The 23705-nt window shown below is 34.3% G+C and overlaps 1 protein-coding gene across 1 annotated transcript in view; it reads right to left on the bottom strand.

The window, feature by feature from the left end:
• The window catches only part of NaCP60E (Na channel protein 60E), a 424396-nt gene that overhangs the window by 15117 nt on the left and 385574 nt on the right, over positions 1-23705 (bottom strand). Inside the window, exons 18-24 of the mRNA XM_075308943.1 lie at positions 22279-22457; positions 17689-17981; positions 9412-9566; positions 3577-3710; positions 1490-2159; positions 869-1228; positions 526-634 (exon numbers count right to left, since the gene is read on the bottom strand). Of these exons, the coding sequence (XP_075165058.1) occupies positions 526-634; positions 869-1228; positions 1490-2159; positions 3577-3710; positions 9412-9566; positions 17689-17981; positions 22279-22457 (1900 nt within the window). The remainder of the gene's footprint in view (positions 1-525; positions 635-868; positions 1229-1489; positions 2160-3576; positions 3711-9411; positions 9567-17688; positions 17982-22278; positions 22458-23705) is intronic.

Here is a 23705-nt window from a genome sequence, read left to right as displayed (position 1 = left end):
TATAACGATCATTAAGGCACATTTTCATTATATTTATGATAATAAAAATATCTCTTAACAATTCAAGATTAAAATTCGTTTGGCAAATTAAATTAAAACTGAAATCCAACAGAAAATGAAAGACATTATGTTTTCTTCACGAAGAGAGAAAAACAAAAATGCCTCTCACATTACCTGAGATACATAACTCTTATACTAAAATAAGCCACATGTCTGGCATTAACCGAAACGGAAGTTAATGGAGACGCGTGTGTAACATGTATGCCTCTCAGTGACTGAGGAAGAGTGGTCTAAGTAACTGAGATACCCTTTGAGATCTCTCAACGACTGAGACACACTAATTATTGCTCAGTGGAACTCTCTCTTTATACCAAAACAAAAAATATTTTATACACATTTATTAAGAATTTCTGATATATAGGGGGGCCGAATCAAGGGTGTTTCTTGGCGGGTCAAAAGGCCAGGCACTAAGTGGGTGGTGCTAAGTGAGTTTGTGGGACGCCCTAGGGTGGTAGTGTTACTTGCCTGTAAATGAAAGAAATTCAACGATGATAAACGAGCTTGCCAGCCTCCTGGACTTGAAGTTTGTGTTGCACTATCCCCGGAATTGGAACGCTCCTTCTCCTTCTTTCTTCTGATAGAGTGTATGAGAGACAGAGAGTATGTGTGTGCAAACCGCGCATGGGTACAATCAAATCAACATAAAACGCAAAAACAGGTAACCAAATCCAGACACAGAAAAAAGAGACAAAACACAAGGAGAAAAAAAAAACAAACGAACATATCCATCCAAAATTGGGCGGGATATGAAATTAGGTGGTATTGAAAGATATGTGCTATGATTATTGAATTTCATTGTGAGGCGCACCTTTGATATTCCCTCCAGGCATTCTGTATGGTCTTGGCAGCTTTCTCTTGTCTCTTCCAAATCCGTGTTGAAGAAACAATTTCCAATTCCTTACGAGTTGGGAATTGTTTCTTGAATTTAACATCCATTTGTTCTTGCAACTGTTTAAAGTTATCCGTTTCTTCAACATGACCCAAAACATGTTTGACCAAAGCATGTAAAATATCTAAACAGTGGATTTTATTACCCTTCGAAATGGGTAAATTAAAAGAGACCAGTGCCACGGTATTGGGTTTGGATATACCCAATGGAGGATCCAAAGAAGCAATAAAATCGGAAAGTTGTGCAAAGTGTATGAACTGTGTTGCATGGGGATCATATCTAAATTATTGTTGTAATTGTTGTTATATACATAGATCCAATATTATAGGGTGGGGGTGAGTTTTTCAACATTTTTTACAGGGCAATTATGTTAGTTTCGTTTCGAGAGAATCAGATAGTAAGAAAGTCACATAGAGAGATATAGATTTACAGTTATCGGGGGGGTAGGGAAAAAAGAGAGAAAAATAAAGAGAAAAGAAAAAGAGAGAGTAGAGGTTATGATCGGAAGAAGAACTCTTTGGTATGGATTAGGAGCCTTACTTAGACCATCTGATATAGAACATTTCCAAGTCATCCTCCACTATACCAATTTCTTCCTCCTGATGGGCTTGATTGAAATTCTCCAAAATGATGGCAATGTACATATTTATGACAATCATGTAGCTTATTATAATGAAACTCGTAAAGTATGTGATGGCCAATAGCGGATGGCCACAGTCTCCATTGGTCTGACGATTAAAATGCGCATCGCAATCCGGCGGTTGTATCATCAACGATTCAAGTACATCATTCCATCCGGCCGAGGTCATCAAACGAAACAACAATTGCATGCTACGGCCAAATGTCTGGAAGTTCACCATATCATCTAGAGCACCTTGTAGTTTAACATGTCCAAATAATGACATGCCTAATATGGCGTATATAAATGTGATTAGACCCAATAAAGCTCCAATATTAAATAGGGCTGGCAGGGACACTACCAATGCAAACAATAGTTTGCGTATGCCTTTGGCAGCTTTGATCAATCTCAATATACGGCCAATTCGAAATACTCTAACTACTCTCAGGAGAGTAGGACTAATTGGTAAATCAATCATGATGTCTTCCATCAAAATGCCAAAAATCGAGGCAAGGACCAATAAAAAATCAAAAACATTCCAGGGAACAGTAAAATAATGATAACGTAATCCAACAATTTTAACAATGGCCTCTGCAAGAGCAAAAACGCATCATTGGTGTTTCGTTTTGAGTAGACCAAAATATCAAAGAGACAGCGTAGGGATACAGCGATAGGTTAGTTTAGTTTAGTTAGAACACGGGACCGGAACCGGAAATATGATAACCGTTAATAAATACATTATATGTTAAGACCAAAATTAAACAAACACACACGGAAGAGACAAAAACAGATAACAAAAAGAGAAAATAAAACAAAAAATTTTCGTTAATTAAAAAAAAAACATATTCATTAGTATAGTAGTACTAGCAGAGAGCCTGAGTTGCAGCTGCCCAGGGAGGAGAGTTCCTTTGAAACGGCGCAGGCCCAACTCACAGTGAGGAAATGAGCAAATTTTCAAAATAATGTCATAGCCTTTAAATGTCACAAGGTTATTCAGGCTCTTTAAATTTGTTCCCAAATGTTTAAGAAGTAACTCAAAGTGTATATAATGTTAATATACACTGAAAAAAAAGCATGCCCGGTTCCAAAGATTTTGTCTTTACTTTAAAAAATTTGGTATTAATTCCGAGCCAAAGAAGCGGAGAATACAAGTAAAGATACTTTTAAGACACAATTCTCTTTTAAATTTGGGTTTTGTGTACTTGCTTCTAGGAAGCAAATTTTAATTTTTTGCTTTTTCAGCTATTTTTCTTCATATGCTATCAAAGTCCTTTAAAAACGAGTTAACGACAACTTTATTTTCCAAATTAAGACTCGACTTCCAGTAGTAACTAAGCTATGTTTCAAGTAAAAAACGTCTTTAAAATAAAGTGTTGAAAAACATGCCCTACATTTGAACGATTTTTTGCTTTATAGTAAAGATGCAAAAAGGCAACAAATTTAAAGACAATTTCATTAAATTTAAAGAATTTTTCTGAATTATTAAAGTCAAGATGACCTTAGCCCAAACATTTTATCTTTCATGTTATGATACCCATTTTTAAGTGAAATCACTTAATTATAAGGACAATACGACTTCATTGAAAAGTTTATCGACTTTTGGACAAGGAAAAAAACTTTATATTAGAGAAATGCGTCTTCGATGCTAAGAAAAATTTGCATTCGTATTTTAAAAACATGAAATCTTTGACCTTACGACAATATTTTTTTCAGTGTAGGTATATCGGGAATAACATTTACCAACCATGTTACTCTTACAAAGGATTTTTTTTGAAATTGCAATAAATGGACCCAGAAGTGGCAATTATCTGCCGCTACAAAAGAAGTGATTTCCTGAAATAGTAGTAAATTTTACACTGAGGTGGGAATAGAGACTTATAAGCAATACTAATTGAAACTTGGTTCAATTGGGATGTTGAAATTGATTTAAAAGATCTGACATGTATTCCATGAAGTTGCACATTTCACCCACTGTGTCTCGGCATACCGACATCAAGCGATTACTTACCTAGGCCAAAGACGGTGGTGAAAAAGGCATTACTGACTTCGAGGATAAAAAAGACCGCATGCGGCTGATTGTAGTGTTCAATACCCATTGTTAACATATTTAAAAAAATCAACACAAATATGGCAATTTCAAATCTGTACCGAATATCCGTTTGAGTTGGTAACATTTTACAGGTTTGTTTTTTTTTATTCGGTTTCAAAGGAATGTTGCAGAATTTAATGTCGGGCGATGTTCATATGTTCATTAGTTTTGATGTTGAATGTTGATTGATTAATAGAGATTTTAGGTAGATGTTGGTTTTGGTCATTCAATAGTCAGGATGTTGACAAATGTGTTTTTCATAATAGATTATGATGTGTTCACAAGACCGTTGGTGGTTGTGTTGGATTGTGGGGGAGAAAGGGGGAAGGTAAAATATTAAAAGAACACAATTAATATTATTTTATCAACACATAGATATTATCTTAATAGAAAAAAATATTTATTCAATAACATGATTTGCAAGCACAGTGGTATGAAAGGCTACACAACTTAATATTAATAAAAAAACAAAAGAAATGATCGAACTAAAAATATGTATATTAAATGTGAGATAGGTTTCCTTTAAACATTCTTTGTATAATGTCAAGTCAATGTCAAAATGTTTGATTATGGCCTTGTGTTTTAAAAATGTCCGAGTATTTTTTCAGGGTTATATGTTTAGATTTTAAGAATGTTTTATATGAATCTCTGAGATAATATGTACGCCGGTTTTTGGGAAACATATCAACTATTCTCGTTTATTTTTGAATTATTTAAATATATTTTTAAATAATTTATTATAATAAACATAAGTACACCTATTCTACAGTATAAACTTCATATTGTAACGTATACTAGTCTTATTTTTTTATTTATTTATTATGAGAATGTTTAACTCACAATCATGCACACAAAAACTCTACAAAATTTGAGTCTATATAGATGTAGTATATCAACAGTGATGTACATTGGAATGTCGGATCGAGCATTCAAACTCAGAATATTTCTGGTTATATTTTACACAAATAAATTATCTTAATTTTACAACTAATTATTCTTCGAGCTTTACAAACGAGACAAAGTAGATCAAGGAATTTGATCAATAGAACCACTGAAAAGAAAACGCCAGATACAAATATATACACGCCTAGACTTTACTTGCTTCAGTTCTAAAGGCTTTTCCACAGCCTTTAGTATAGATCTGACTGGGAGAGATGACTCAATTTTGTTCCCTTTATGCTAACTTCCTATGGAGAAAACATTTGGGAATGTAAAACGGACCGGCTTAACAAACGTCGGGTAGGGGGGTGTTCCCTTTGAACCAATTTTTTTGTTTTTTAATTGTTCTGTATTCAAATCTACATTTCCTGAGAATTTCAAGCGTGGTTTGTCAGGTATACTTCTCCTCAACATACCGTCCAATAAATCGGAAAAAGTAAAAGTACTTAAAAATTTACCATATTAACATTTTTTACAGTGTTGGATACGGAGAACATGTCTTTCCCAAAAATATACCGGAATGTAAAGCATCCTCTATGTTACCTGTCAACTTCATGTAAATTTAAGTTTTTTACTTAAAACAGTCTAGCAGAAGCCTGTGGAAAAATCATAAAATTATGTACGGAGTTCCCATTTATCGACAATCCTCTACTTTCTATTTTCAAAAAATTGGGCAAAAGGGAGCCCCCCTCCTTCGCTCCACCCCGACCAGATATCTTAAATTCACGTACCCTATATTCATATCACAAACTACCCAACATCACTATTCACCTTCCCCAGGGAGCCACCGTGGTGCAATGGTTAGCATGCCCGCCTTGCATACACAAGGTCGTGGGTTCGATTCCTGCTTCGACCGAACACCAAGAAGTTTTTCAGCGGTGGATTATCCCACCTCAGTAATGCTGGTGACATTTCTGCGGGTTTCAAAGCTTCTCTAAGTGGTTTCACTGTAATGTGGAACGACGTTCGGACTCGGCTACAAAAGGGAGGTCCCTTGTCATTGAGCTTAACATGGAATCGGGCAGCACTCAGTGATAAGAGAGAAGTTCACCAATGTGGTATCACAATGGAGTGAATAGTCTAAGTGAGCCTGATACATCGGGCTGCCACCTAACCTAACCTAACCCCCAACCTAACAACGAAAAATCATGTACCCTGTATAAATTTAATCATCTTCTCCCAATTTCAAGTAAATCGGAGAAGGTTAGATTTTGCTCTATTTCTTGTAAAGGGACGTCACTTTCTCTGCAAATTCCAAGAAAATCTGTAAACTTTCCTTCAAGTTTCATAGTGTGGGGCAAGGAGAAGGTTCTCGTCCAAATACCCAAAAATGAAGTGCACATATTGATTTCATAACCTTCCCCTACGGCCTTTGTAAACTTTAAAATTCTAGTTTTTTTAAGTTTCAGAGGAGGTCTCCCTCCCCGACCCCAATATCGAAAAATGATAAAGCGTATATTGTGTAGACGTCACAGAAAATCTCAAACAATTTTTAAGCCCAATTTTTAAACAGCAGGAAAAGGGGAGGCTCCTCTTTCCTTCCGAATATCACAAAATCTGATATCCATTAGTTTCAAGTCGAAAAGTTTACTTGTTTCACGGTATGTACTTGAGGAGAAATGAGGTCTCATATAACAGGTTGGCTGATAAGTCCCCGGTCTGACACATAGATGGCGTCGCTAGTATTAAATGCATATTATTTTTATATAGTAACAACCTTCAAATGATTCGTGTCAAAATTTGACGTCTGTAAGTCAATTAGTTTGTGACATAGAGCGTCTTTTGTGAAGCAACTTTTGTTGTGAAAAAAATGGAAAAAAAGGAATTTCGTGTTTTGATAAAACAGTGTTTTCTGAAGGAAAAAAAAACGGTGGAAGCAAAAACTTGGCTTGATAATGAGTTTCCGGACTCTGCCCCAGGGAAATCAACAATAATTGATTGGTATGCAAAATTCAAGCGTGGTGAAATGAGCACGGAGGACGGTGAACGCAGTGGACGATCGAAAAAGGTGGTTACCGACGAAAACATCAAAAAAGTCCACAAAATGATTTTGAATGACCGTAAAATGAAGTTGATCGAGATAGCAGAGGCCTTAAAGATATCAAAGGAACGTGTTGGTCATATCATTCATCAATATTTGGATATGCGGAAGCTCTGTGCAAAATGGGTGCCGAGTGAACTCACATTTGACCAAAAACAACAACGTGTTGGTGATTCTGAGCTGTGTTTGCAGCTGTTAACTCGTAATACACCCGAGTTTTTCCGTCGATATGTGACAATGGATGAAACATGGCTCCATCACTACACTCCTGAGTCCAATCGACAGTCGGCTGAGTGGACAGCGACCGGTGAACCATCTGCGAAGCGTGGAAAGACTCAAAAGTCCGCTGGCAAAGTAATAGCCTCTGTTTTTTGGGATGCGCATGGAATAATTTTTATCGATTATCTTGAGAAGGGAAAACCACCAACAGTGACTATTATATGGCGTTATTGGAGCGTTTGAAGGTCGAAATCGCGGCAAAACGGCCCCATATGAAGAAGAAAAAAGTGTTGTTCCACCAAGACAACGCACCGTGCCACAAGCCTTTGAGAACGATGGCAAAAATTCATGAATTAGGCTTCGAATTGCTTCCCCACCCACCGTATTCTCCAGATCTGGCCCCCAGCGACTTTTTCTTGTTCTCAGACCTCAAAAGGTTGCTCGCAGGGAAAAAATTTGGCTGCAAGGAAGAGGTGATCGCCGAAACTGAGGCCTATTTTGAGGCAAAACCGAAGGAGTACTACCAAAATGGTATCAAAAAATTGGAAGGTCGTTATAATCGTTGTATCGCTCTTGAAGGGAACTATGTTGAATAATAAAAACGAATTTTGACAAAAAAATTTGTTTTTCTTTGTTGGACCGGGGACTTATCAGCCAACCTGTTACCTCATATAAATTTCATAATCTCCCCCAAGTTCTCCGTAAAATTTCACTAAGTCGACAAATTTTAGTTTTTTTCACAGTACTTTAAAAAAAGTCGGACAAAGGGGAGGCCCCCCCTCCTCGACCAAATATTGAAATTAAAGTAGCGTTTCTTTGCCTACACGACCCTTTCAACCTTCCCTGAAGATTTCAAGCAAATCGGATAATTTTGTTACAATTTTCAAAAAGTGGGACAAGGGAGAGGTCCCCCTTCCCGACCAAATATTAAAAAATCAGGTACCCCATAATAAATTCATAACCTAACGGCGTTTCTCTGTAAATTTCCAGTAAATCAGAGAATTTTGTTTTTTTACTGTACTTTAAACAAAAACCGTATAAAGGGGTGGTTCACCTCGCGACCAAATATCGAAAAAAATAAAGTAATCTTCCTTGAAAATTTCACCCAAATCGGAGAACTTTGGCACAATTGTGAAAAAGTCTGGTAAGCGGGATATCCCCCTCTCCCACCAGATATCACCACAGGATTACTCTCTACGTTCTCCGAACATTTTTCCTGTGAAAAAAAAATAAAATTATTTTATAACAAAAGCAACTGCGATGAATTCAAATTATAAATTTTTGTAATGTGCGCTGTATGTAAAAAAATTCCCGCTTTTCCGTTAAAACTTTTTTTGAATTTTCTTTGCTATAAACCTCACAAAGGTCTCGGGCCTTTCCAACGAATGCAAAACCGTGGAAATCGGTTCGTGCGTTCTTGAGTGCAAAATTTTATTAATATTATTATACTCCAATGTACAAAACTGTTGTTATTCCATAATACATAGATTGGAATTGGTTTTACAGCTAACAAAAATAAAACGTTTTTTAAAAATACTACAAACATTTCAACAACATTACACTACACAGACTGAACGAACGAAAAAATCTTAATTTGCATCGCAATTAAAAACGAAAGATATCGACACAGACACATATGAAGATTTTTCATTTTTTTTTTTTGGTAAAGATAGATCAAAGAGTAGAATGACAGAAAGAGAGAGATAGATAGGAATAGATACGGATAGTAAGTGATATTGACAAAGGGTCGAATGGATTGGGATAGGTGTTTTTTTTTTTCTTTTTCTTGTTTGAAAAAAAAAGAGATAAGTGTAATAAAATCATCATCTGTTAAACTTTTTCATTTACGATGCTTTAGACTTTATAGTTTAACAGCGGCGAGAAGCTATAAAGTTGAAAACACCCTCTATAATTAGATAGGAAATGTTGTATTAAAAAATTCATCATTTCATGAGGAGAAGTCAAGTGTTCAAATAATTTCAAATCACCAAATCATTCTTTTAAAACATCAAACGTATTTCAAACGTTTAACGTTCTTTGTCATCATCAACATCATAGTTATAGTTATAGACATTATCATTAGTAATATTAGATACACAAAGTAAATTTTCTAATATAAAACTATTTTTTTTAATATTAAGTTTTTTTTTTTTTTTTGTTTGGTTTTAGTAAAAATAGTCAATCTATAGAAGAAAACCACTTTGAAAGTTGATTAGCGGTTCGGTCTGCTTCGGGTTCGTTTTGTTGCTGTTTCGTGTCGTCAACACTGTTGTATCGTTCGTTGTTGTAATCTCGTTGAAAACTATTTACAATAATAATTGGATGTGTTTACAAAAACTAAGGGAAAACCAACCAAAAAACAACCAAGGAAAATGATTATCTCAAATGATGGCTAAACTAAAGAGAAGCTGTTGACTGTAATTATGTGTGAGTACTCAGCCTAAGATGGCTTATACTTGTTTAGGTGTTAGTTTGTGGTTGTATTGAATAATTATGGATTAAATCATAGTTTTTAGCATTAAAATCGTTACTCTTTTTGTTTTCGATTGTCATACCTTCTGGAATTTGATAAATCATAAAACATAGCTAAAAAATGATTTATTGGTCGCTTAATGACTTTCTGTGGTTTTTTTCGTCCCAACTTTTTCATGGCGGTGTAATAATGTTTTTGCGATTCGGTGAGAAACATTTCCAACACTCCTCCTTCATACTACAAATCATGTTGTGTGAGTTCAGGATTATTGTTTTTTGATGTTGGTTTATGGATTTTTTTTTTGTATTTTATTTTCACATATGTACACATTCACAGATATAGTGGTAGTAGAAGTAGTAGTTATACATACATAGAGAGACACAGATGTCAGTGGTTCGTTTTGATTTAGATTTATTTTACATGTAAATATTTGTTGTAAAAAATATAAAAAAATACACATTTATATGAGTAATTTCTTTTTATAAATATTTTTATCTCTATAGGTAAATTTATTGATTGCATATACGAAGCGCAGTACAGTATTTGATTATTATATGTGGATTTATTGAAATGGAATTGGATTTTTTAAGGATTTAAGAAATTATAATATTCAATAGCGAACATAAATACAAGGTCAAAAAGCATACAATGGCGTGCAGAAATGAGTACATAATTATTTTTTTCTTGTTTTTCAATTCTAAACGAATAAAAAAGCAGCAATAAAGAAACTCAAACTAAAATGTATTTCTTTATTCCTTCTTCAATTCTAAATAAAACAACAAAAACTCAAAACAAAAAGTAAAGAATTAAGAAAGATAAATAAACGTAACAAAAAACAAGTAAGTAAAAAGTCTAAAGTCGGTCGGGCCGACTATATTATACCCTGCTCCACTTTGTAAATCCACATTTTCGATACTATATCAAATCCGTCAAATGTGTTGGATGCTATATGTAAAGATTTTTGTCCCAAATACATACATTTAAATCTGACTCTATCTGAAAAAATTTATAATCTATAGACTTGAAATTTAAGTCGACTAATGCCCTGGGATGGTACACTATGTTAGTAAAAAACATGTAAGGAAAGTCTAAAGTCGGGCGGGGCTACACGCAAAAAAAATAATTCTTTCCTCCCAAACGAAATTTTAGACAAAGTTCGTTTCTCATTTGCTTTTTGCTGTAAGGAAGTGTATTTGGAAGAAAAGTATATACTTTTTGTGATAAACGTTTATTCTTTTCCAGGATGTAAAAATAATTTCATAAAGACAAACAAAAAACATTGTTTTCTTGCTAATTGCATTTTCCCTCACATCTTTCTCACATCCACGAGGTTTTTTAGTTCTTAACACCTTTTCATATAATAAAGGGTGATTCTTTTGAGGTTAGGATTTTCATGCATTAGTATTTGGCAGATCACGTGGGATTTCAGACATGGTGTCAAAGAGAAAGATGCTCAGTATGCTTTGACATTTCATCATGAATAGACTTACGATCTGCCACAACGTCGAATTTTCAGTGAATGGGCCCTAGAAAAGTTGGCAGAAAATCCGCTTTTTTATCGACAAATTTTGTTCAGCGATGAGGCTCATTTCTGGTTGAATGGCTACGTAAATAAGCAAAATTGCCGCATTTGGAGTGAAGAGCAACCAGAAGCCGTTCAAGAACTGCCCATGCATCCCGAAAAATGCACTGTTTGGTGTGGTTTGTACGCTGGTGGAATCATTGGACCGTATTTTTTCAAAGATGCTGTTGGACGCAACGTTACGGTGAATGGCGATCGCTATCGTTCGATGCTAACAAACTTTTTGTTGCCAAAAATGGAAGAACTGAACTTGGTTGACATGTGGTTTCAACAAGATGGCGCTACATGCCACACAGCTCGCGATTCTATGGCCATTTTGAGGGAAAACTTCGGAGAACAATTCATCTCAAGAAATGGACCGGTAAGTTGGCCACCAAGATCATGCGATTTGACGCCTTTAGACTATTTTTTGTGGGGCTACGTCAAGTCTAAAGTCTACAGAAATAAGCCAGCAACTATTCCAGCTTTGGAAGACAACATTTCCGAAGAAATTCGGGCTATTCCGGCCGAAATGCTCGAAAAAGTTGCCCAAAATTGGACTTTCCGAATGGACCACCTAAGACGCAGCCGCGGTCAACATTTAAATGAAATTATCTTCAAAAGTAAACGTCATGGACCAATCTAACGTTTCAAATAAAGAACCGATGAGATTTTGCAAATTTTATGCGTTTTTTTTTTTTTTTAAAAAGTTATCAAGCTCTTAACAAATCACCCTTTACCAACAATGTAGAAGAAATTATACGATTTTATAAATTTTAAATTTGTTTTACCATGCACTTTGTAAGCCAACCCACTAACCACTGAGCTATGTACCTGTTATGGTCATCAATAGATAAATATCCATATAAGTTATATTTATATAGCATAGCTTGTGGCGCCCACGAACCGAATAAAAAAAGTTTATTTAACAGAAACAAACATTTAGTTTGGCACCGTGGAGCAGTGGTTGCTACGTCCGACTTGCATGCCCAGGGTCGTGGGTTCGATCCCTGCTTCGACCAAAGTTTTTTTTTAACATATATTCCAGATATGTTCGGAAGATTCCGAAAAAATGTTCAACATTACATTGTAGTATAAAGCCAGAACAGTGTTTGATATAAACGAAATGGACTGTGTTGTTGTTTCAAAAATAACATTTGTTATTGAAAAAATAAAAATTTTTTAACAAACGAATTTTTTTGGTGATAAAAGTTTAAAATTTTCGAAGCAATTCAAAAAACTCTAACAAAAGAAAAACGTTTTCGGTACACGTTTTCCAAACGTTCTTTTTTTTTCTTTGCGTGTACCCTGCACCACTTTGTAAATCAACATTTTCGATACTATATCAAATCCGTCAAATGTGTTAGGTGCTATATATAAAGGTTTTTGTTCCAAATACATACATTTAAATCTGACTCTATATGAAGAAAATTTATAATCTATAGACTTGAAATTTAAGTCGACTAATGCCCTGGGATGGTACACTATGTTAGTAAAAAAAATATGGGAAACATTTTAATCTGAACCAATTTTGAGGCAACTTCGCAAAAGTGTATTTATGATTGATCGGTCGATAGATATGTATTAGAAATAAAGGAAAATTTGAGTCACTTTTAAAAGTTTTGGACTTAGCAATGGCGATTTTATATGGAAAATGTGGTTATTTTGGCCATTTTTTTCCAAATCGGAAAAACATAAATATGGAAGCTATGTCGAAATCTGAACCGATTTCAACCAAATTTGACATGCATACTTAGCATTTTAATTCTACTCCCTGTGCAAAATTTCGGACTACAACTTTGACCTCTGTGGTCATATGACCGAGAATCGGGCGAAAGATGTATATGGAAGCTATATCTAAATCTGAACCGATAAAATTTAGCACACTTGACTACACTACTAATTGTACTTCTAGTGCAAAATTGGACAAAAACACTGGCTTCTGGGGCCATATAAGACCATATCAGGCGAAAGATATATATGAGAGCTATATCTCAATCTGAACCGATTTCAATAAAATTTGGCACACCTGACTATAGAACTTAGTGTTCTCCTGGCGCAACTTTTCAAGCAAATTGGCGTAAACCTCTGGCTTCTGGAGCCATATAAGTCCATATCGGGCGAAAGATATATGAGAGCTATATCTAAATCTGAACCGATTTCAATAAAATTTAGCACACTTAACTAAACTACTAATTGTTCTCCTAGTGCAAAATTTCAACTAAATCGGAGCAAAAAATCTGGCTTCTAGGGCCATATAAGTCCATATCGGGCGAAAGATATATATGAGAGCTATATCTCAATCTGAACCTATTTCAATAAAATTTAGCACACTCGACTGCACTACTAGTTGTACTCCTAGTACAAAATTTCAACCAAATTGGGCTTAAACTCTGGCTTCTGGGGGGATTTAGATATAGCTCCCATATATATATATATATATATATATATATATATATATATATATATATATATATATATATATATATATATATATATATATATATATATATATATATTATATATATATATATATATATATATATATATATATATATATATATATATATATATATATATATATATATATATATATATATATATATATATATATATATATATATATATATATATATATATATATATATATATATATATATATATATATATATATATAATATATATATATATATATATATATATATATATATATATATATATATATATATATATATATATATATATATATATATATATATATATATATGGGAGCTATATCTAATCTGAACCGATTTCTTCCAAAATCAATACCGTTCTATTCTGACCCAAAACAGGAACTTGTGCCAAATTTGAAGACGATTGGACTTAAACTGCGACCTAGACTTTGATCAGAAAAATGTGTTCACAGACAGACGGACGGACGGACATGGCTAGATCGACTCAGAGACCCACCCTGAGCATTATTGCACACCTTATCTCATCTCCTTCTGGACGTTTCAAACATATGCACTAACTTATAATATACTGTTCCACAATGTGGCGCAGGGTATAAAAAAATCGCATATACTCAATTTTGCACTTTCTATACCGGTGTCAGTTGAAACATTTTCTAGTACCTGGTCCATATACCTGGTCCATATCCCTTTATTTTTTAATACCATATTTATACGTTTTGGCATATTTTCAACCAATTCCTGTATAATTTCATCTGGTATATTCTGCCATTCAAGCTGTACTCATTCCCACAGGTCTTCTAATTTTGATGGAGCTGATTTGTATAATCCCAGCCGCCTTCCCACGATTGACCATAAATTCTCAATCGGGTTGAGGTTGGGGATTTGCGTTGGCCAATTCAACACTTGAAATTTTTGCTCACTAAGCCATTTTTCCACTATGCTTCGGATCACCATCCTGTTGAAATACGACTTCATCTTCAGGATAGGCACTTTTGCCAACAAACTCGGGAACATGAGTCTGCAAAATGGCGAGGTAGTCCTCCTTCATCATTATACCATCAATTTTCCAACAAGTGTGGCAGCCCCAAACCATTACCGCTTCCACCACCATGCTTCACAGTTTGTTTAACATGGTGGCGTTGAATGGTATCACCAAGACGACGCCAGTAATATTGTTTACCGTCCGATTGGAAACGGTTAAATTTTGATTCATCTGAACAGATAACACGTTTCCAGTCATCTGTCGTCCAATTTTATGCTCTCTTGCAAACTTCATTCGCGCCTGTTGATTCTATTCAGACAATGCAGGTTTATTTTTTTTACAGCTGAAACATAACCAATGTTGTGGAGTCGCTCGTCTTGCTCTCCATACACTCACGTGCTTAATTTTGGCAACAGTAGTATTTTACGGCGTTACGGACTTATTCTGCCTCATTTCTGCCATCATAAGACGAGCGTCCGCTTCGGTCAACAGTTTTCGGCAGCCTCTGATTTGCTCCTTGGGAGTATGATTTCGTCTTTTTTGGACGCGAATGACCACAGACTGACTTATATTTAGTTCCTTGGCTATTTTCCGCGATGAAGACGCATTATTAGTTAAGGAAACTATATTGTCCTCCACATCGTGCAATAACTTTTTTATACCCTCCACCATAAGATGGGGGTATATTAACTTTGTCATTCCATTCATAACACATCGAAATATTGCTCTAAGACCCCATAAAGTATATATATTCTGGATTGTGGTGAAATTCTGAGTCGATCTGAGCATGTCCGTCCGTCCGTCCGTCTGTTGAAATCACGCTAACTTCCGAACGAAACAAGCTATCGACTTGAAACTTGGCACAAGTAGTTGTTATTGATGTAGGTCGGATGGGCCATATCGGACCACTTTTACGTATAGCCCCCATATAAACGGACTCCCACATTTGGCTTGTGGATCCTCTAAGAGAAGCAAATTTCATCCGATCCGGCTGAAATTCTATACATGGTGTTAGTATATTGTCTCTAACAACTATGCAAAAATTGGTCCACATCGGTCCATAATTATATATAGCCCCCTTATAAACCGATCCCCCGATTTGGCTTGCATAGCCTCTAAGAGAAACAAATTTCATCCGATCCAGCTGAAATTTGGTACATGGTGTTAGTATATGGTCTCTAACAACCATGCAAAAATTGGTTCACATCGGTCCATAATTATATATAGCACCCATATAAACCGATCCCCCGATTTGGCTTGCATAGCCTCTAAGAGAAACAAATTTCATCGATCCGGCTGAAATTTGGTACATGATGTTAGTATATGACCATGCAAAAACTGGTCCATATCGGTCCATAATTATATATAGCCCCCATATAAAACGATCCCCCGATTTGGCTTGCAGAGCCTCTAAGAGAAACAATTTTCATCCGATCCGGCTGAAATTTGGTACATGATGTTAGTATATGGTCTCTAATGGTCATGCAAAAATTGGTCCATATCGTCCATAATTATATATAGCCCCCAAATAAACCGATCACCAGATTTGACCTCCGGAGCCTCTTGAAATACCAAAATTCATTCAACTGAATCAGTTGAAATTTGGTACGTGATGTTAATATATTGCCTCAAACACCCATGCAAAAATTGGTCTATATCGGTCCATAATTATATATAGGCTCCATATAAACCGATCCCCAGATTTGACCTCCGGAGCACTTTGGAAGAGCAAAATTCTTAGTATATGGTATCCAACAACCATGCAGGAATTGGTTCCTATCAGTCCATAATCATTTATAGCCCCCATATAAACCGATCCCGAGATTTGGTTTTGGAGCCTCTTGGAGAAGCAAATTTCATCCGAGTGAGTTGAAATTTGTGGATGGCAGAAGTTTCTACGCAATCCATGGCGGAGGGTACATAAGATTCGGCCTGGCCGAACTTACGGCCGTATATACTTGTTTCACTATGCTTCGGATCACCATCCTGTTGAAATACGAATTCATCTTCAGGATAGGCACTTTTGCCAACAAACTCGAGAACATGAGTCTACAAAATGGCGAGGTAGTCCTCCGTCATCATTATACCATCAATTTTCTGCAATGGGCCAATGTGCCAACAAGTGTAGCAGCCCCAAACCATTATGCTTCCACCACCATGCTTCACAGTTTGTTTAACATGGTGTCGTTGAATGGTGTCAATGGCAAAAGTAGTATTTTTCGACGTTACGGACTTGTTCTGCCTCATTTCTGCCATCATAAGGCGACCGTCTGCTTCGGTCAACAGTTTTCAGCTGCCTCTGGTTTGCTCTTTGGGTATAGGATTTCGTCTTTTTTGGACGCGAATGACCACAGACTGACTTATATTTAGTTCCTTGGCTATTTTCCGCGATGAAGACCCATTATTAGTTAAGGAAACTATATTGTCCTCGACATTATTGCAGTATAAAGCTTTAACTCTTACTAGCAAACACGTTTCTAAACACAAAGTTGTATTACTGATCATAAAGAAAGACAAAAAATACAAATCTAACGGTATATTTTGGTTTTATACTGAGTACATCAAAAAGTGCAAAATGGATTACATGCGATTTTTTTTTTGTTTGTTATATTTATTTATTTATCTCTCTGTATTCTTTACTTTTTGTTTTGAGTTTTTTTGTTGTTTTATTTAGAATTGAAGAAGGAATAAAGGAAAACTAAAATTATTTTGAGTTTCTTTATTGCGGATTTTTGCAATAAAGAAGGAATAAAGGAAAACTAAAATTATTTTGAGTTTCTTTATTGCGGATTTTTTATTCGTTTAGAATTGAAAAAAATTAATTATGTACTCATTTCTGCACGCCACTGTACATCAACATTCAATCGGATTTATTAATTATTAATAATTAATAACAAATAATATTAAGTTGTCTTAGTAAATTTGAAAATCTCTAATCACTTAATGCAAATACTGTACATAGCTCCCATAATTAAAATACTTATAAATAATAATAATAATATAGGTTTGTGGTGTTACTAAAAAGAACTCATATCAAAACGAGTGAGGTATATAATTCAAAATTTAATAATATTCGATTTTGTTTTTATAAGAAAAAAATTTACAAACCCCAAGTTAGGTTGATCTGCTCAGAAGAAGAGCAATAATATATATAGAATCAGATAATAATAAACACATTTTTTTTAACTGGATAGATCTATATGAAATCTTCATGTTTGTTTAGCATAAATAAAATTTCAAACCTTGTCTGTTTTTTGATGCCTCAACGTTCAATTTTAAAGTTCTTTTTTAGTTTTGCTTTAAATCATTACATAAAAAAATACATACGTTCACACCATCCATGGAATCCATATGACTTACCTTCTTTTTTAGCATATTGAAATTATCAATAATTACTCCTATGAATAGATTAAGTGTAAAGAATGATCCACACACAATGAATATGACAAAATAGATATAGGCATAGAGATTGGCTTCACGTTGCGGTTGCAAATCTACACCGCGGGCATCTACAGCATCGGCCATTACCTCCATCCATCCTTCAAATGTGGCCACTTGCAATAAGGCTAAATAACCCATACCTACATGATCGAAGGTAATTTTTGAATTGATCCAACTATAATTTTGTTCAATACAATCCCATTTATCATTGACTTCCTATAATGTGATTGTTTTTTTTTAGTAAAAATAGATTAATAATATTAATAATAATTTATTGGAAACTATATGAAAATAGAATATAATTACTAAAGGAATTTATTTAAAAAGCTATAAATATTATTATTTATATATTTTATATTGGCTCTGTAAACGATTTTAAATTACCATACACTAGGTGTTGAATTTTAAGCTTAAAAACTAGGGGCTGGGGAGGGGTCTAGGGTTTGCTATTAATATTCTAAAAATGAAGAGTAACTACAATTCTTTATTATTTCATTGCAGATTTTTGGTCAAAATTTTCTTAAAAGGGTCAACAATTCATTATATCCCCTTATATATGAGAGAATATATATGTTGAGAAAAAGCGTTCTTGAATTGTTGGATTCAATTCGGCAAATTAATTAAGTAATATATTCCCTAGTTATACCCACCACCGTAGAATGGTGAGGGGGGTATAATAAGTTTGTCATTCCGTTCGTAACGCATCGAAATATCGATTTCCGACTATATAACTTATATATATTCTTGATCAGGGAGAAATTGTAAGACGATATAACCATGTCCGTCTCGCCGTCTGTCTGTTATAATTACGCTACAGTCTTCAATATAGAAGCTATCGTCCTGAAATTTGTCACAGAATCGTCTTTGGTCTGCACGAAGCGCAAGTTCGAAGATGGGCTATATCGGTCCAGGTTTTGATATAGCTCCCATATAAACCAATCCCCCGATTTGGGGTCTTGGGCTTCTAGAATCCGTAGTTTTTATCCAATTTGCCTGAAATTTGAAATCTATAGATATTCTATGACCATATAGAGTTGTGCCGAAAATGGCGATTATCGGATCATGTTTTGATATAGCCCCCATATAGACCTACCTCCCGATTTTATTTCTTGGGGTTCTAGAATCCGTAATTTCTATCCAATTTGTCTGAAATTTGAAATCTAGGGGTATTCTAGGACTATAAAACGATGTGCCGAAAATAGTGATTATAGCACCATGTTTTGATATAGGCCCATATAGACCGATCTCCCGATATTACTTCTTGGACTTCTAGAATCCGTAGTTTTTATCCAATTTGCTTGAAATTTGAAATCTAGTGTTATTCTAGGATCATAAAGGGGTGTGCAGAAAATTGTGAGTATCGGTCCATGTTTTGGTATAGCCCATATAGACCGATTTCAGATCTTGAGGGTACAGAAGGTGCCCTGATCATGAAAATTGCTTGAAACTGAATGTAAAATTTCCATATTTTACTTCTCGTAATAATTTAAATAAATGGAGTAAAAATCTACAGATTTAAGATTTCATATCAGGGCGTTATTTCATCATTTTTTTGCACACTTACAAGATATGTTTATGATTCCTCTAAAACTCAAAATGGTTCTTATAAATTCAGAATCTGATTTAGTCTTCATAGGTAAAATCTTTACATTTATCTTCGGGAAGCTTACTGGTTGAGAAAATATCTGTCATCAAAGGAAACTATTATATTTGATTCATGGTGGTGGATAATTAAGATTCGGCCCGGCCGAACTTATTGCTGTATATACCTGATTTATATAAATTTATTATAAAATGTTGCAAATTAAAAATAGATTTTTCACAATATTCAAATGCTGATTTCAAGTCATTTCTTTTAGAATGATTTTACAGGCAATTACAATTTAAATCCTACACCCAAAACATATATTCCCCAGGAACGAAATTTCAGACAAACAAATTTCTCCTTTCTCAAAAGTTATTATCATTCAGGACCATAAACCTGAATTTATGGCAAGCGATGCAATGATTGTCTCTAATATTTTTTATTTGCTTCTAAATAAAATTTTCATTCCGTCAAAAGTAAACTTCGCTTGTCTACAATTTCGTTCCTCGGAAAAGAAAACTCTTCCTTCAATGTAGATTTTAAATTTGTAATGATATTTTATAATCACGATACGGCCTTTTACTAATATATGTTTTTTGACTCTATACATTTCCATTGGAAAATGATCTATATATGTATGGATCGGATATAAACCGACCCCAAGATTTGACTACGTAGTTATCCAGGATCTGAAATTTCCATTAGAAAATGATCTATATATGTATGGATCGGTTATAAACCGACCCCAAGATTTGACTACTTAATTATCCAGGATCTGAAATTTGTAACCGGTTTACTTGAATTTTGGTATTTGGCACAAAGAATATGTTCCAGCAAAGAAAGCTAAAGTTCTTCTCAAATCATTACTTTTAATGTAGATCCATATATGGTCTTCTAGGGATAGGAATATTTAATCCTTACTTTGCAAGAAATTCTTTTGAGGTTATCATTGATTTTCGCTTTTTTCGAAACAAATTATTTTTTTTTTTAATTCTACCGTGAAGGACAAATAACAACAAATTTCTAAAAAAATATTTTAAAAGAATTTTTCGGAGGATGTAGAAATTTTTATAAAATATGATATTATAGATAATAAATTAAAAATTAAAAAAATATATATTTATTTATATTTGGTGTTATACTAATTTTGTATTTCCGTTTGAACACATCGAAATATTAATCTCAGACCCCATAATGTATATATTTTGGGTCGTGGTCAAATTCCGAGTTGATCTAGCGTTGTCCATTCGTCTGTTGAAAACACTCCAACTTCCGAACGAAAGAAGCTATCGACATGAGTGAGCAGTTATTATTGACATCGGCCGGATAAGAATGCAAAATGGTCATATTTTGAGCCTCTTAGAAGGGCAAATTTTATACATTTCGGTTAAACTTTCCTACAAGATGTTAATAATTATATATGTAGCCCCCATATAAACAGATCCCCAGATTTGAGTTCCAGAGCTTCTTGAAAAAATTGGAACCGGTTGAAATTTGATACGCGATGTTAGAACATGTCCTCTAATAACTGTGCAAAAAATGGTCCATATGGGTCTATAATTATATATAGTCCCCATATAAACCGATCCACTGATTTTTCAGGACAAAGCATGAAAGCTCCGGAGGACAAAACTATACCTTACCATCGGTAACTATTACCACAACCCAAGCAGTTGAATAACATACAGACCCGTCAGAACGCTGACCTTAGAACCGCAACAGGATGTCTCCACAGTATACCCCTGTATCATCTTTATGCGGAGACCAAGATCATCCCAGTGCGTCCACACAACTACATGTTGTCAAAGCAGTACCTCTTGGGTTGCCATCGAAATTGTCATCCGAATCACCATCTTGTGGATAGACAACCTCCACCCAGGAAAGTAAGGGTTGATCTTCATCTTCTAGAGCCTGAGATCCAGCGTTACAAAAGAGAGCCTCTAGATCAGGCAGCATACCATACAGGTCTGAACAGGATTCATGAGGATACTGTAGCTGAAGCGGTTAGAAGCTACAAGGTTAATCCTGTTCTCGGAGTCCGACCGCCGCCCATAGCACCGGAGGAGAGAGACCTCCCACGGCAAACAAGGTTAGTTTTGGCCCAACAAAGATCAGGCAAGTGCAGCCGACTCAATTCATACTTATCAGTGATTGATAGCAGCGTAGCTAACGTGTGTCCCATCTATAATCAAGGGCCACATGACACTCGTCACCTTTTTGCTTGCCCAGCTAAGCCTACCCGTCTCACTACCAGATCACTCTGGACACACCCCATCCTTGTCACAGAGTTCCTTGATCTGGCTACCAGCTGAACTACACAAGCATAGAATAAAATGGATGAGACTACATTAAAAACTGTTACAACAACAACAACCGCAACCCAAGCAATTCAATTGTGGATGACAATCTTTAACAAAACCTTGTTCACAATCCATGGTGCAGGGTACATAAGTTTCAGCCTGGCCATATATATTTGATTTTGCTTATTAACACCATAATCTCACTGAAGAGAGCACTTAGAAAAAACATTTGAAATGCGAAAACTGTGGGAAATATCGTATGAGATGACTATCTATAGTTTGGCATATCCGTTATACGTAACTGTATGGTAAAAGTTCTTAGAAAATACACTCTTCAAAAAATGTTGGTTCAACAAATTTAAAAAGTAAATAAATCCACATTATTGACCTTTCCTTATTTTTCTCTATATTTCCTATTCTTTTCTAAATTGACAATTTTACGTAAAACACAGGAATAAAGTGATAAATATTTAGTTTTTTTTCCATTTCATTGAACAGTATATAAACAAACTGTCTTCCTTCAACAACACCTGGTGTAGGTTATAAAATAATATAAGCCCATATAGTTAAACAAATCATAATAATAATAATAATAACAATACTTATTTCTTAAATTCGCATAACTAACCGTCACTGGTAGCAGTTCTCCTTCGTTATCGACACATTTGAAAAATTTACCACCGAAAAATTGTACACCCATTATAGAAAATATTAACCAAAAAACTAAACAAACTAAAAGTACATTGAAAATTGATGGTATGGCATACATGAGAGCATTTACTACAATTCGCATTCCTTGCCACCTGGAATAGAAATAAAATTTCATGTTCTGTACACACAAGTTTGAAAAATATCTGGGTTTTACGATTGATTGCTCATAATTATGGATAAAAACGGAAACGGAAATTGGATATATGTGGATAGAGAGTGAGAGAAAGAGAGAGATAGGCACACGCACACACATATACAGATTAAAAGAAATAAGGGAAACACAATCTCTGACCACTTGTTGATCTAAATCACTGATTGGTGATTTATTTATTTTTTTTTTTTTTTGAAAATAAATTTGAATAAACTTTTTTACACGCTCACATACAAAGTAAAACAAATTGAAACAATATTTTCAAAATATTTGTTAGTTTAGTGTGGCTATGTGGTGGGCAGATTGACATGCGTTGTGTGTAAAGTTAAAGAGAATTGTGTTGTTACTGTGATAGAGTGTGACAATTGCATTGTGGCTTTATATGGAGATCAACCATGGAAGTATTCATTTCTCTGTGTAAAAAGAGTGAATTAGTATGCGTGCTTTGGTGTGATGGACGTTTATGTGTGAAAATTTCAAATTTCAAAACAGCTTAAAATCTTTCTATAATATCTGATTTGATTTTTGAAATTTTCACCGAGAAGTGTTTTGGGTATATGTTGGAGATAGTGCGTTTTTGTGTGTTTTCTTGATTTGGTTAATCAGTGAATAAAGTGGAATATTAGTTTGTGAAGTGTTTAAAATAAATTTAAACTGGAACACAATTAAATGTTAAAAACATGCCAATTCCAACCAAATTTGAAAATTTATTTAAACATTAGAAAACTATTGTAGTAATTTGAAATAAAAAAAATTGATTTCTTTTGTAATTTTATATAGTTTTTGATATTTAATTTGGAAGTTGCTGGATTGTTTTTTTTTTTTCAACAAACATAACACACACGAAAAAGGGACTGTTTTTAAGGATCATCATTTAAGGTAGTTTTCATTTTTATTATTTCTATTCAAAATCCTTAAAGAAAACGATATTGTATTAAATACTTCCAAATTTCTTTTATTTATTTATTTTTTTTTTTTTTTAATATAGTTTGTTTTTCGTTTTACTTTTTTCAAATCAAAATTAAGAAACAAAGTGCAATGGTGCCAATTTAAAGCATTCAATGTAAAGAATTGTAAAAAAGTGAAAATAAATAGAGAAAAATATTTTGTGTTAATAGTTAAGACAGTGAAAGAAAGGTTTTATCAATGTACAATATAAACCATGTATTATAGAAAGTAGATAAAGTTA

The sequence above is a fragment of the Haematobia irritans genome, chromosome 5 (genome assembly GCF_050003625.1).
Source record: "Haematobia irritans isolate KBUSLIRL chromosome 5, ASM5000362v1, whole genome shotgun sequence".
NCBI classification, from domain to species: domain Eukaryota; kingdom Metazoa; phylum Arthropoda; class Insecta; order Diptera; family Muscidae; genus Haematobia; species Haematobia irritans.
Note: the sequence above shows the minus strand (reverse complement) of the source record. Positions and strands in the feature narration are given on the sequence as shown.